At 35.6% G+C, this 14,936-nt stretch overlaps 1 protein-coding gene across 1 annotated transcript in view; it reads left to right on the top strand.

Annotated features, from left to right (window-relative positions):
- SEMA3E (semaphorin 3E) overlaps positions 1 to 14,936 on the top strand; it is a 263,684-nt gene that overhangs the window by 166,135 nt on the left and 82,613 nt on the right. Inside the window, exons 3-4 of the mRNA XM_081244517.1 lie at positions 8,860 to 8,919; positions 11,344 to 11,463. Coding sequence (XP_081100643.1) covers positions 8,860 to 8,919; positions 11,344 to 11,463 — 180 coding nt within the window. The remainder of the gene's footprint in view (positions 1 to 8,859; positions 8,920 to 11,343; positions 11,464 to 14,936) is intronic.

Raw genomic sequence — 14,936 nt, 5'->3', positions numbered from 1 at the left:
GCTCTTTTCATATAGCACCTAACAATTATTGAAAACATTTTTGTGCTGTTTTCTGTATTCCATGAGAAAAATTTATTTCCTAATTCATATTTATCTGGTTTATTTGTATTACCATAAAGAAGCATTAGCCATGGTACCTTTATTTGTGTTTCTTTATTGGTTGAAAGTTTGTCTTCATTCTTTCTGATAAACATTTCATTTCTAGAATGAGATATAATGGATCAACAGCTACATTTTTTTTTTGATATTTGATCGAAAGAGCCAACAAATTATTTTTTGTTTTATTTTAACTTATTTCCATTTGCAGATATTATAAGACCTTTTGAAAAGTAGCAGAATGTAATAGCAAAGAACACGTTTTATAGCCAGATTGCCTGAACTCCCATATCTGGTCCAGCACTTAGGAGATGAGTGATCTTGGTCAGCTTATTCCATAACTCTATTTCTCAGTTTTCTCATCTGTAAAAGAGAGATAATCATAATATTTATCTCACAGCTTTTATAAGACAATTTATCGACTTATTAGTTGCCTAGGCCAGTGCCTGAAACATAGTATTATCCAAATATTTGCTATCATGGTTATTATCTAAACAAGACATAGAATCAGCACATGATTCCTATGTGCTGCCATTTCTAACTGAGGTAGAAGAGTACTGCATATTTTTAGAGACGATTCAACTAAGTTCCAGAAACAGTCATGGAGGTACGAAGTATGCAGAGATGAATAAAACAGTCCCTACCCTAAAATATTTCCAGTGCGATGGAGAAGATACATACATACACATCTGTCACAGGTAGCACAATTTGAATAGAACTATAACAAAGGCCCAAGTAAAATGCTAAGAAAGTATATAGAAGCTGGGAGTTGGGGTTTCCTGGAGGAGATATAATTTAAAATTGGACTTTGAATCGTAGATGGAATTTTGATTCACACCAATAGGTAGTGGGAACAGAGAGAGTACAGGGAAGAAGGTCAGACATTTTAGAGCACTTTGAAATAATGACTTGGCTGAAGTAGATAGGTGAGGTCGGGGCATGTGGGTATCAACAGGGTAGAGTGAGAGTTAAGGATGGAAATGGGGTTTAGACCAGATCCTGAAGAATACTGACTGCTGTGCTGTTGAAACTTAATCTTGCAGGCAATGCAGGAGCCAGTGGGAGAGTCTGAATACGTGTATAACACAATCAGAATGGTAGTTCAGCATGATTGCTTTAGCAGCAGCATGCTGGGTAAATGGAAGGAAGAGGAGAATAGGTCCATGAGGCCAGTAAGTAGCAGTTAGAACTTAAAACCAGGTTCACTTGTCTTAGACGCCTAAGGTCTTTCCACCACGTCACGGCGTTGAGAACCAGGCCGCTGCTCTGGTGTGAACTCCGTGTCTCCCGAGGTGGTCTTCAGTGTACTGTTAGTTCTGCCTTTTGTCATGAGGTGTCTGTGTCCTCTTGGTTCTTATTCCCTTTGCATGACTAGCGTTTACCTTCGTAATGGTTAAGAGACTAGTGGAACAGTTAGTGGTTGGTGACAGTAGTGGAGGAAAGCCACTGACAAGTGCGAGAAGGAACTGTCTCCCCCTTGTTAGCTTAACGGCAAAGTTGAGTGCCCCACGAGGCTCCGGTATTCAACCACAGGTCAGGGACTAACTTGTCCGTCTCCTATCGACATAGCCCCTTGCAATCTGTGCACATTTGAGAAATACTGAGATTCCTGAAAAACAAATCAAAATTATTCTCAGGGAGGTAGCAATACTCGTTTGAGGTATAAAATCTTCTTTTCTTTTTTCATTTCATGAAGAAATCAAAAGTGGAAATGTTTGTTTATTTAAGCTGTATATTATAGGACTTCATAAAACATTCCATATTTAGTAATAAATATTCACTTTAACAAATTTTCACCCCTGGCTTTCTCCAAGTTTCTAAATTTCAGCTTTTTTTTCCTAAAATTACTCTCACCACTATTATTTTAAGGTAAAGTTACACTACTTAATTTGGATATCTCTAAATATAACTCAGTCACTTCTGTGTGTAAAAATATTTATACTTTTCTCATTTACTCAACTTTACTGAATCCAAGGTGAAAAAAATGCTTGCATTTTAGAATTTAATTTTTTTTAAGTGAGAGAGAAGCATTAAAATCTAATTTGCATATAAAATGGCAAATGGTATTTCACATTAATGATGGCAATTTAGTAAATTTCATCCATTAAAAAGGGCATACACAAGGCCAAAAATGTTTGTGTCATAATAATAGTGTTCTAATTCAAAAGCTTTGGATTATGAACATTTCAAGAACAAATCTTGTCTATAGTCCAAAAGATTATAATTCTGGTATACAAACGACTTGAATAATGACAGCCATTGTAATTAAGTATAAAAGCATAAGCAGTAAGGATAACGTGTCAGGTTAAAACTACCATTTATAAACCATTAGGCCTCTTTTAATGTGTTATACTCAATCTATTTTCTTGATTTTAATGACATTTATAGGACCTTTAATTAAAATATACATTGATGGACACTGGTACTATATATAGATATAAAATATATAAAGAAAAACTAAAATATAAGCAAACATTTTTCATTAGAATAATAGAATTAGGTAGAGAATATTAGAAGAAGTTATAATAGTGTCTTAATCACTTAAATGTATTCCAAGGAAGAGAGATTTATATTACCTGGATCATTTTATTTAATTTTTTTTAATAAAAAAGGAAATAATGTTTTTTAGACAGTTAAATTATTGTTTCTTTGTTCATTTGTTTTTGCTCTCCAAAATCTCTGAGTGTCCTAACATCTTGTAACAATAGAATGGTTAAATCCTTAATCCTGGTGTAATTAGGAGACTCAATAGGGAGTCCGGGAAAGAATTACTTTGTAATTTAATTTTTATTTTATTTTATTGTTCTCCTTTGAGATATGCAAGAATAGTAAATGGCCTGTTAAAGTGCATTGGAACAATTAAATTATACTGTAGGAGTATTGTGATGAAATGATGTGTATTTAACCTTCTGCTTTTTGTACCTTTCTTGGTGCAGAGAATTTGGAGATGTCATTACACCCTGTTGCTTAACTGCCTTTAAAAATGTTTTATGCAGAACAAATAACCTAATTTTATGGGGTTTTGTTGATGCTACTCTGGAGCAGAACCAAAAGGCATCCTTACTGCCAAAACAAATGAGGAAAATCATTTCCCTTACTGTCTTGGCAGAACATTTGTACATGATGGCTTTAAAATAACTTTTGATTTCCAGTGAGATCATTCTCTTATCTTTTCTCACCTGAGTGGACCTTTGAATGCAGTCCTGAGCCTGTTAAATTTTGTTAAAAAAAAAAAAAGAAAGAAAGAAACCAAAGCAAACTAATGTATAAACAACAACAAAAGCAAAACTTGAATAAATATATAATGACATTGTTCATTTGGAGAGCTCCCCTGTGTTACACTTTAGTGGTGAGTGTACATAATTTAATCTTCTACCTCTCTCCCTTCCATGGACCCAGAGTGATCTGGTTAATACCCTTTTCTCTGCCCTCAGAAACCCTGCCAGTCTTGCAAACTTGCTAAATCCTGCAGGATTTCCTCCCTGATTAGACTGGAAAGTGTTACTTGTCTCATTTATTTGACACTGCTTGCAGCATTTTCATGTCAGTGAATCTATATCTCAAACTTTATTGTAGGATCCTTTACTGAATTGACTTTTTGAAGAATGTGATAAAGAAATGTTGACTGATACAAGTCTGCCCATAGACAATGAATGAGCAGTGATTGCATTTAAGGCCTTGTGCCAGGTAGGCATTTTAGGGCTGTGGAACTAAGTCACTGCCTTGCCCTCTGTAACTTATAGCCCTAATAAGAGAGCTAAAATTGAGTACACATATCATTATAGTCATAGATAGAAAAAGTAAGAAAAGCAATATAGAGGATCAAAGGAAGGAGACATATTATCTGTTGAAAAAGTTAATCAGGAAACGTCTTCTAAGACGTGCCTGAAATAATGATTTCATTATTCCTAGAGCAACTGCCACTATTAGGTTTGCTGCTAGAAACAACACGTGTTTTGGCAATCCTAGAAAAGCCAAGTATTGTCTTCGCCACCACATAATATATGATCTTTTGTTTGTGTCAAGAACTGTGAAGGGTCTGAAATTTTACCTTGCTTTTAAGACAACACGTTAGCCTGTCTTAGTTTCATTGATGCTGGCAGAAGACAATGCCTGGGCTAGAGACAGAGGACTCTGTCACTCACAGGACAGCAGACAGCATGAGCCTCGTGTTTTCATCTTGTCTTTCCCTCCTCAAGTCCCATAGGGGATGGGCAAAGCAGCCTAAGTAGACACTATACACACAGTGAATTTGTATCATACCCACTTTACCAACCTCCAGCTCAGAAAACTCCCAGTCTTACAAGGGATTTGCTAGCAAAGCTGTCCAACCTTTGCCCAGAGGGAGACATTATCTTTATTATCCTGGTCAGGAAACAAATCTTCTATTTGCCCTGAAGGGAGATTCTATCTCTGTCTTCCAAGGCTCTTTGAAAAGATAATGTGGAACAAAAGCTGTCAATAAAGTATAGGAATCCTCTAGAGAATTGCCCCCCAGACAATATGTTCAAATAGTCCCCGAAATAATCCTTATGAAGCAATGATTGAGGAGAATGAGGTAATACTTGAGGTTGTTCTATTGTCTGGATACTATTTCAACATTGAAAAGCTGAACTTTGGTATATTTTTCCAAGGAATTAGTTATCTAATACTTTGAAATTGTAGAACTACAGTTTAAAGAAGTCACCGTTTTACATAATGATGAAAAATGAATAAAAAAAGATGCTAATATTCTAAGAAGAAAAACCCTGCATCTCCTAAATTAAAGGTGTTAAGAATATAAAAGCATTATTCTGCTCTACTGATGAGGTATTCTCCGATTTATTCATGTCAATAAGCAAATTAGTCATGAAAATCTTTCCAATGATGGATGATCCTAAAATGAATTTGTATTTTGAATTTGTATTTACACACACATATACATTCTAGCATATCCTTTTGAATAATTTATGCATCCACAGTAAAATTATAATTACAAAACCAAATTGAATCTCAAATTAGAATAAGTTTTAGAAATCATCTTAGAAAACCTACTGCTCAGTGCCTGAATTTTTTCCAGAATAAAGGATCAGTGAAGTTTATAAATTCTACAGCTTCACTTCCAGGATCCTATTGTCAAGTGGTGTTGGTAACCTCCCTCAGGCTGATGTTAAGCCTGAAGTTGAACCTGACATTGTCTTATTTATGTGATATCTTTCCTGAATCATATATAATCCACTGATAGATCTACTGCTATAATGAAGAACATTGATTCTAGGGTATTCTATGTGTGCTTTGGACTTTTTAGTTGGTTTTCTTTTATGTCCCTACTTTTTTCCTTTTGTCTTTTTTCTCTGTTGCCACATAACAAAAAGAGCTTGTGTTTTTATTTAAAGGTTTATATACTGCACTATGAAAGCAAAGGATCACATGAATGCTGAATATTGTTAGTTAGAAACTTTAGGGGGCTCATTACACTAATAATAACATCGAAGTAATGTCGTATACCTATAGTTCAAACCATAGAGTGCTTACTCCTATGATAATAAATTTAGAGTCATAAAAGGATCATCATAATCAAATGCTATTGTCACCACTTTTATAAATCCCCAATATTTTTCATGTGTCAGGGCCTGGATTTGACTATGTAATGTGTGAGTTAAGTGACAAACCTCTTCCCCATCTAGCATATACATGCCTAACCTGATATTGTATGGGACACAGCTTTTTTTTAAATCTTAAATTTTGACCATATTTGGAATTCAAACATGTATATCAGATTTCAAAAACTAAAATGCCTACAGGGGCCACTTAGGTAAAAGAAAAGTCTGAAGAGAATCAGAGAGTGCCTGTCCCATTGAAAGAAGACTTCAGACTCAACTCCAGAAGAATGGTGCCACATAGGAAGGCATGCCTGTTGCTTGCCTTTTAGATTTTTCTAGAGACACCAGAAATCTAGATTTTTATGCAAAATGTCTTACTTTTGAATGTTGGGCAGTAGTTTAAAAATAATTAAACAGTCCTCACTAAATAAAAATATCTTCAATCAGCAGCATCTAGTATGTAGTTCAATAACCAGAAAGTCCTTCCAGACTAGCAGAGCACAGGATAGGATGGTGGTGGGTGGAAGAAGGGGAGACATCAGGGAGAGATAATAGAGACCTTTAGGGAACAAACTGCCTTAGATAGGAAGACAGTTGGTCTTATTGGCACAGGTGGAGCAATATAGTCTAATATATATGACCATTGATACTGACTAGTAGGATGCTGTAGCTGAACTCTTCTTAATCCAGGACCTGAGGCTCTTAATCATCCTGAGGAGAAAAAGGCTATTTTTAGAAATATTAATAATGTCTTAAGAGACCCAGTCTACTCTACTGGGAAATTTCTACTCATTCACCAAAATGTTCACTTGAGAATGGAAGATGATTGCCTACAAAAAGAAGGGAGCCAAAGCAATGTCCATCTTAGCCTGGCTCAAAGCAGCCGTAGAGGCAGGAGAGGAAGAGAGAACATCTTAGGAGTCCTGTACACCAGGGCACGTGGATCCAAGGCACAGGTCTTTGGAGGCTATGAACAAAAAACTATAGGGGGTTCTGGTGAAAGTCAGCATGACTCAAAATAGAATTCATCATCGCTGACCAGCAGAGCCCATGAAGATGATACATTAGCGTGAGAAGGTGATCCCATGGAATTCAGAAAGAGACACAAGAAAGGGAGCCGATTGAGCTTTTTTGGTCCGGGGAGGGGGAGTGATTGATCCAGCAGGTGAGGGGATAAGCTATTAACCGGGAGGCTTTTAGATCTTGAGGCACAGGAAACATTTAAGAACTTACCAGTTGCTACAATTACTTAAGGGAATTGTATACCTTGGTTCCCATCCATAGATCTGCACTGTAGAGTTGGACAGAGAAATATGCATTTTTTAAAAAAAGAAGCTCCCAAATAATACTTAGGTAAAGTTCTGGTAAGGATTAAATTAAATGTTGAATCTGAAGTGCTCAGTACAGAAGTTAGAAAGCTGACAGTGCCAAGTGTCAGTGAGGATTGCTGGTAGAGTATAAACATGTCACCATTCTGGAGAGCAACCTGACACCACAGGAAAACATTAAATGTATGCTTTGCTAAGACCCAGTAATTCTGCTCCTGGTTATACGTACCAGTGGTATTCTTATACAGATCCCAGAGGGCCGTGTACAAAGATGTGCTGCTGCTTTTGGTGGGGGGGTGGGCAGTGGTTCTTGTCAATAAAGTACTTTATTAAAACAAAACAGACTTGTGGTAAGAAGCCTTTTCCCAAAGTAGCTTATACACCATCACTTCTGGTGTAGTCACTGCAACTGAAATGAGCTGTTCATGGAGATCATAAGCATTAAAATGATTCCTCTAGGCTTTATTGGGAGAAGATGTGCTGATGTTTGCTGTGGTGGAGATTTGGAGACAATTTGGGTGCCCTCATTGGGAGAGTAGAAGAGGGAATATGGGGGATCCATACCCCAAATATTACAAAGCAGTTAGAAACAACAGACTGTATGTATACATAGGGCTTTGTAGAGGGGTCTTCAAAACCCAGTTCTTAGTATAAAAGATGAGAAAGACTTTACATAAATTAAAATATACCATTTACACAAATTTAAAAATGCACAAAAAGCAATATACACTTTATAAGAACATATTCAAACAACAAAAAAACTGTTAGTCTTCCCAGGAGCAATTTACAGTGATTGCCTCCTGGAGGGATGCAGGGAGAACATGGAGGGGGAAGGGAAGGAAATAAATAGATAATTAAAATAAGAGAGAGACCTTTTAAGACCAATGATAATAATGAGCCCTCAGTTGCATAGTATAACACGCTCAAACTTCTGCACATGAGTTTATAAAGTAGAAGAAAGAAAAACTAAAGTTCTTGCCACGCTGTCTGGCACATGGTGTGATTAATCTATCTTTTAAGCAAAAAGAGGAACAGAAACAGTCTGAGAAAAGAAAAGCATAGAGAAAACCATTTCTTTCATTCCAAAGGGAAAAAAAAAAGTTCACAGTTAAACATTTGTGGAATTAGATTTTAAAAGTACTTAATGATTTCTGCCTGTGGTCCCAGCAAAGTGCTAGGCACTATTTGAGATGAAAAAGAGGTATTTAATATATTCTGTCTTCAATGAAGAAACCAACAAATTTGAAATATAATGAAAATTTCCTGAAATCCAGTGGGGAACTGGTAGAGTTAAATGTTTTAAAAATAATCAAAGATGTTTGTGGTGTATTATGAAGTGATACATTATAAACAGAGGATGAATTATAAATTCATTCATTATAAATCCTTTCATTCTTTTGTGCACAAATGTTATTGAGAGTCCACCACACCAGGTTCAGTGTTAAGTGGTAAAAATGCAAAGGGAACTTAAGGTGGTTCCTGGCCTTTGGAGGGCAGACAAGTTCAGGAGAGAGATTGGACAGCAGAGGTCACAGCAGGTTAAATGCAGAGCAGTGCTGGTTGAAGTATGGGTGGCCTCTAAAGGCCTGAGACTTGAGATGAACCTTCAGAAAGATTAAAAAAATAATAATAAAGTTTAGCATAAAATAAAAGCTAAAAGATAAGTGTCTTAATTTGGCAAATAATGCCATAAAGAAGATAAAGTCTTGCTTGATCTTCTCAAAGAAGGAAGTAGAACCAACAAAAATAGAACAAAATAAAATGTATTGAATTGCTGAAAAAAATGAAATGGTTTTTCAGTGTGGTTTATTTTTATATGCAGTTGCATAACAGTCCATTATCTTTTATTCCAGATACACTGGCCAAGTACAGCAGTAAAAACAGAAGAATGCATAATGAAAGGAAAAGATGCCGTGAGTATTATTCATTGTAAATTAAAGAAATCATCAATTATAGTCATGGTCAGTGACAAAGGACTGAATCTCTAACCTTTTATTTGCTCCTAAAAAGCATATATGCAATTCATTTCAAGAATAAATATCTATCTCTCCATATGTCTATAGATATATATATTGATATATACATATATATCAATATATATGCACACTTACATACATGTATATATACACATGTATACACATGCACATATGATATATACATGTACATTTTGTATATATATAATTACTTAAAAATTAATTTCAGTGTAGAGGTAGAGTAGGGCACCAAGGTACCATCTAGATCTTGGTTTTATTTTGTCAACTCAGATTTATAAATTCCTTCTAGTCAGGCTTATCTCCTATGTATTGGGGAGAAAAATAATTTCAGGTAATTTCTTATTTTGAGGAAAAGCTAAGCACTGTCTTTGTGATATTTCATCTCACCCTGATTAGTAAATTAGAAACAAATGAAGAAACTAAAGGAGAAAAAACAAAAAACTTGAAAGAAGATGGCAAAGGCAATAAACATGCTTTATATATTCCACATGTTTTGAAGATGTCTCCTACTGAACGAATCAATATTCTATCTCTCCATAACTTCCCTGCAGCCTGTGAAAGGGAAGAGGTGGTCCAGCAGCAGCGGCCCTGCCGTAGTTGCTAACACACGAGTACGCGGGTGAAAGAACTTTTCACGTGCTAGGAGTAGCTGGCCGACGACACAATTCACAGCTTTGGAGGAAGGCATGCACAGCTCCTTTTGAAAGTTAACTCATCCTTTTTTTCAGTAAGAAAAAAATACCATGTAGAAATCTAACACACATTATACCAACTCCTGATTCTTGCAGCAACTGGGTAACAGCCAAGGGATGAGTCAAGACATTCTTGCTGCCTTAGTCTACAGCGTGATGCTGAGTAATTGAACACATTCAGAGGCTGTGTCAGTCTAAGCCCACCCGAGCCAAAATGTGGTCTAATTGGCTTACTCAAGATGTGACAGTTTCAAGACATGAGAAGCAGGTGCTTATAGCAATATGAAAATAGGATATTAGATTTTTCCCAACTATACGGGTCATATAGAGACTAGGATGCTGCATGAAGGGGAAATTAAAGGAATGTCTATCGGTGTGCCCCAGATAATCGGTTCAGTAGTGTGTTACTTGTTCTTACCAAGGGAATGCTATATTCTGAATCACTTACGATGACATAGTTCTGCTGGCTTTTTCATCCTAATACTGTTGTATGAGAGAATTTAAAAGTCAGAATCTGACCTTATAAAACATAATATATACTGACTATTGCATGTACTGTCAAAGTGATATTTAGCAATAAAAGGGTTTAGTATTTCTCTCATAATTTAAATGAACTAACAGTACCTGATTTGCCAACAAGGTATTTGCTAAAATTAATTTAGTGAAGTTAGTCTGAAGTAATTTTAAACTTTTTTTCATTCAGCATACTCACCTAATGACTGATCTACTAAAAGTTTGTTACACATGGAGTGTGTATCAGGTACTGGGTTTGATTAACTACAGAATACAAAGATGTGCAAAATCAAGATTCTGTCCTTGATAAGATTACAGTTGAATCCATTAGGGGCAAACTAGAGCTCTGGGGCCAAATGTGACCTGCCATAAATGAAGTTTTGTTGGAACACTTCCATATACATTCATTTTTCTGTTGTCAACGGCTGCTTTTATGCTATAGCTGCAGAAGTAAATAGTTGCAGCAGAGACCAGATGGCCCATCAAACTAATTATATTTACTCTCTGGTCCTTTATAGAAAAAGTTTGCTGATCTCAGTACTGTAATCTTATAGTGATAGGTATAAAATGTTATTTTTATCATTTAGCTTTCTATCTGTTTACTTGAAAATTCTCTATGAAAGTACTTTATATGAATTTATGAGTTTGAAGATATAAGACTTATTTTCCCAAACATCAAAACTCTGTAGTGCCCTAAGGTCTGCATATGTTCCCTTAAGGGTAATGAAGCTTTTTCTAGTTATTTGTTTTCTGACTTTATGCTGATTCATTGTTTATATGAAATTTAAAAAAATAACAGGTTTGGGAAGAATTTAATTATTTAGTGAAACATATTGCCATGTAAATCTTTATACCTGAATAAATTTCTGAACAGTGCTTTTTTTTAAATTCCTCGTGTACTAGAATACATGAAAATGATACACTCGCATTATTAAATGTAATTCATACATCGCTGTATTGGTCACCTCTGTCTCTTCTTCCACTGGTCCTTGTCTTCTTTTCATCTGCCCCCTTTGCCTTCTCTAACCAAACGCGGATTATACGTGAGATTTCTAGGGCTCGGAAAAGCAAAAATCAAAAAAGAACTAAACATAGTCATTACACTAACCAATTTCTTTTTTTTTTTTTCCTGCTTTAGAGTGAGTGTGCAAATTATGTTCGGGTTTTGCATCACTATAATAGGACGCACCTTCTGACCTGTGGTACTGGAGCTTTTGACCCCCTTTGTGCCTTCATCAGAGTTGGATACCATTTAGAGGTATGATGATTTCATTCATTGCTCTCAATGAATTATCAAAAGTAATGCTTAAAAGAACTTTGTTTTAAAAGAGAGGTTGTGGCATTTCTTCCTACAAAAGAGAAAAGCATTTGTGACCTTCTGATTAAGCTTGCTTGAGTCAGATAAGCAATCTCTCTGGGGCTTTAAAATTCTTGCCAGCGACAAAATCTGTGAACCAATTAATTCTTTATGTATTCATTCACTGAAGAATTTCATTTACTTAATTTGTCCGCTTAAAAATATTTCTTAATATCAAACTGTTCTCTATTGTCTTCTTATATAAAATTTTATTGGTGTAAGTGACAAACTAGAATGAATATGTATATATATGAACATATATATACAAGCATATATGAAAATAAATTTATATAAATAAAATTACTACATGCAGTATTTTTTAAAAGACATGCAAGGCTTGCTAATCCTGTAATGACTCCTTTTCTTGGCCAGGTGAGGTGGGAGAGGTAGAGTTGGGCTGGGGGGAGATTGCAAACTGACTTAAGATAAACTTTACTTGATGAGAGCTATACATGTCCTCCCCTGAGACCCCACCACTAGATGGTATGGTATCATGAAAGCAAATCCCAACTGAATTCTGCCACATACAACACATTATATATACTAACAAGCAGGCTTGACATTCAGTCATATAAGCAGTTTCAACAAACAGTAAACTCTCAGCTTTGGTTTATTTAGGCACATTTTCAAGCACCTTACATCACAGTTTCACTGTGAATAAACATACTAAACAATATACTGATGTCAGGATCTGTTACCTTCCCTTGTGGTCAGAAGGCAGAATCCTGCATCAAGATGGGACACAGATAAAGCAGAGCTCTGGATGATCTGTAGTTAAGCAGCTAGACTCTCTTTCTCTCTCTCTTTTTTTTTTTTTTTTTTTTAAATTCAAGTATAGTTGATTTACAATGCTGGGCCAGTCTCTGCTGTGCAGCAGAGTGACTCAGTTCTACACATGTGGACCTTCTTTTTTTTAATATTCTTTTCCATTGTGGTTTATCACAGGATATTGAATATAGTTCCCTGTGCTATAGAGTAGGACCTTGTGGTTGATCCATCCTGTATAGAATAGCTTACATCTGCTACTCCCTTGATTCTTGGACCCCATTTATGAAAGGGCAGCAGTGACTATAAAATATTTTCAGCCACCACATATGAAGAGCAACATTCATTTCACTAGTGAAAAATTATTTCTGATCTTCCTGATACTAGTTAACACGCAGGTGCACACATAATTAGCAGTATCTGAAGTGCTCACTCTAGCTGCCTTTGGAGAGTGCCCCTGATTGAGGCACTTCAGCTGTTAAGCATCCTTACAGGCAGGATTTTTGATTAGCATATTTTAAATGTTAACTAACCACCCCTAGTTGTAGATTAACGTTAAGTAGCGTACACAAACACATCACAGTATATCTACTAAATTATTTTAAAGAAACAATGCAGGTAATATAATAGGAGAATATTAGAAGGCAAGTAAGTCCAGTGCAAAGTCAGAATATTTACATATATACAAATATACAAAGTATACATATGTATATGCATATGTACATATGTGTATACAAACACACAGGTATACATATATACAAAGTCAGAATATATACAACTTATGATGCAGATATATTGGTGACAGATCCTCTCAGTTTTCATTTATCTGAAAACGCCTTCATTTCATTTATTTTTGAAGGATATTTTCCCTGGATATAGAATTCTGGGTTAACTTTTTTTTTTTCTTTAAGCGTCTCAGAAATGCCTTATTGTTGGCTAATCTCTTTCTCATGTAGATTTAGGTTTCATTCATGCTGGTATTATCCTGTTTGTAACTGCTTTATCTTTCAAGATTTTATCTTTGGTTTTCAGTAGTTTCTCTGTACTGTGCCTATGTGTGTGTGGTGGCAGTGTTGGAGAGATTGATATTTATATTTCTTGGGATACTAAGATTTTTGGATACAGAGTATATGTTTTACACCAAATTTTTGGCCATTGTTTTTTCCAAATAATATCTCTGCCTCATTCTTTCTTTCCTCTCCTTCAGGGACTCATAGACAGATAGATAGATAGATAGATAGACAGACAGACTGACTGACTTTTGGGCAGTGTCCCACAGATCACCATGATTCTGTTCATTCTTATTCAATCTTTTTTTCCTCTGTTTTTCAAGTTGGATAAATACCTTTGATTTATTTTCCCTTTCTTCTGACATCTCCCATATGCTGTTAAGCCCACTCCATTAATGGTCCATGTAAATATTGTACTTTGCAGTTCTAGAACTTTCATTTTGTATATTTTCCATTTCTATCCTGAGTGCTCCCCCATATTTTTATTTATTATGACTCTATTTTCCTTTAAACTTTGGACATATTTTAATAGCAGTTTTAAAATCCCTGTGTGCTAATTTTAACATCTGGGTTACTTTAGGTTTGCATTGACTGTTTTTTCTCTTGACGATGAATCATATTTTCTTGTTTCTTTGCATGTCTAGTAATTTTTATTTTGTACTGGACACTATAGATTATTACTTTAATTCTTGATTCTGAACTCTGTTACCTTTGAAGAGAGTCTGTTTTTATTCTAGCAGACAGTTTACTTGTCTGGATCCACACTCAAAACTACCTTGCAGTGGGCAGCATCCATGCATCTCTTGTAACTTTCCAGCCACTGCTTTTCAGGGTCTGCTTGCACATGCAGTTCAGGTGTCAGCTAAGGACTTGGGAAAGAGTATATACACAGATCTCAGGGCGCCTCCTTCAGTTTCTGGATATGCCTTCTCACTTTTAAGTTGATCTGGATTTCTGTCCTATGCCTTTCCAAGCTAGAAGGTCTCTAGCTTTCTGCTTGAGTTCTAGCCATTCCTCCCCACATGAATTAGGACATGCCTTGAGTGAAAAACTCTCCAGTCTTTGTCTGCTCTTACTGAATCCACTGCCTTTTTTGTACTTTTTTACTTAGTTAATCATCATTATCTGTGGGAGTTAGTTCAGTACAAGCCTCATTGTCATTAGTAGACGTGGAACTCCATGTCATTCACCTTCATATACATAATGTTGAATATTTTTCTCATGTAATTATCTTAATATTAGGTCTGATTAAAAACATATTTTGAAAAAGATTCTGTATGTGTCATAAAAGGAATATGTGGTCAGATGATAATAAGGGCAGTGAGAGATTTATTCCCAAAACTCCATTTGGAGGCTTGGTAAAATTTCATATGAGGGAATGAAAAATTACAAATTGTTATAGGCAAGGAAAATGTTTAAAAAACACAGAGATAGGCACATATGGAATAGGTTCACAGACATTAGTTGGTTGGGAAACAGTAGAAGATAAAGCTGGGGCAAATTGGTGGCATTCTGTAGGTATTTCTAAAAACAGCATGGAGACTAGGAAAGAGGTTGAGCAGAGTGTTTGATTGACATGTCATTAGTAATATTTAGCAT

This window comes from Mesoplodon bidens, assembly GCF_964165515.1.
Source record: "Mesoplodon bidens genome assembly, chromosome: 9".
NCBI lineage: Eukaryota > Metazoa > Chordata > Mammalia > Artiodactyla > Ziphiidae > Mesoplodon > Mesoplodon bidens.
Note: the sequence above shows the minus strand (reverse complement) of the source record. Positions and strands in the feature narration are given on the sequence as shown.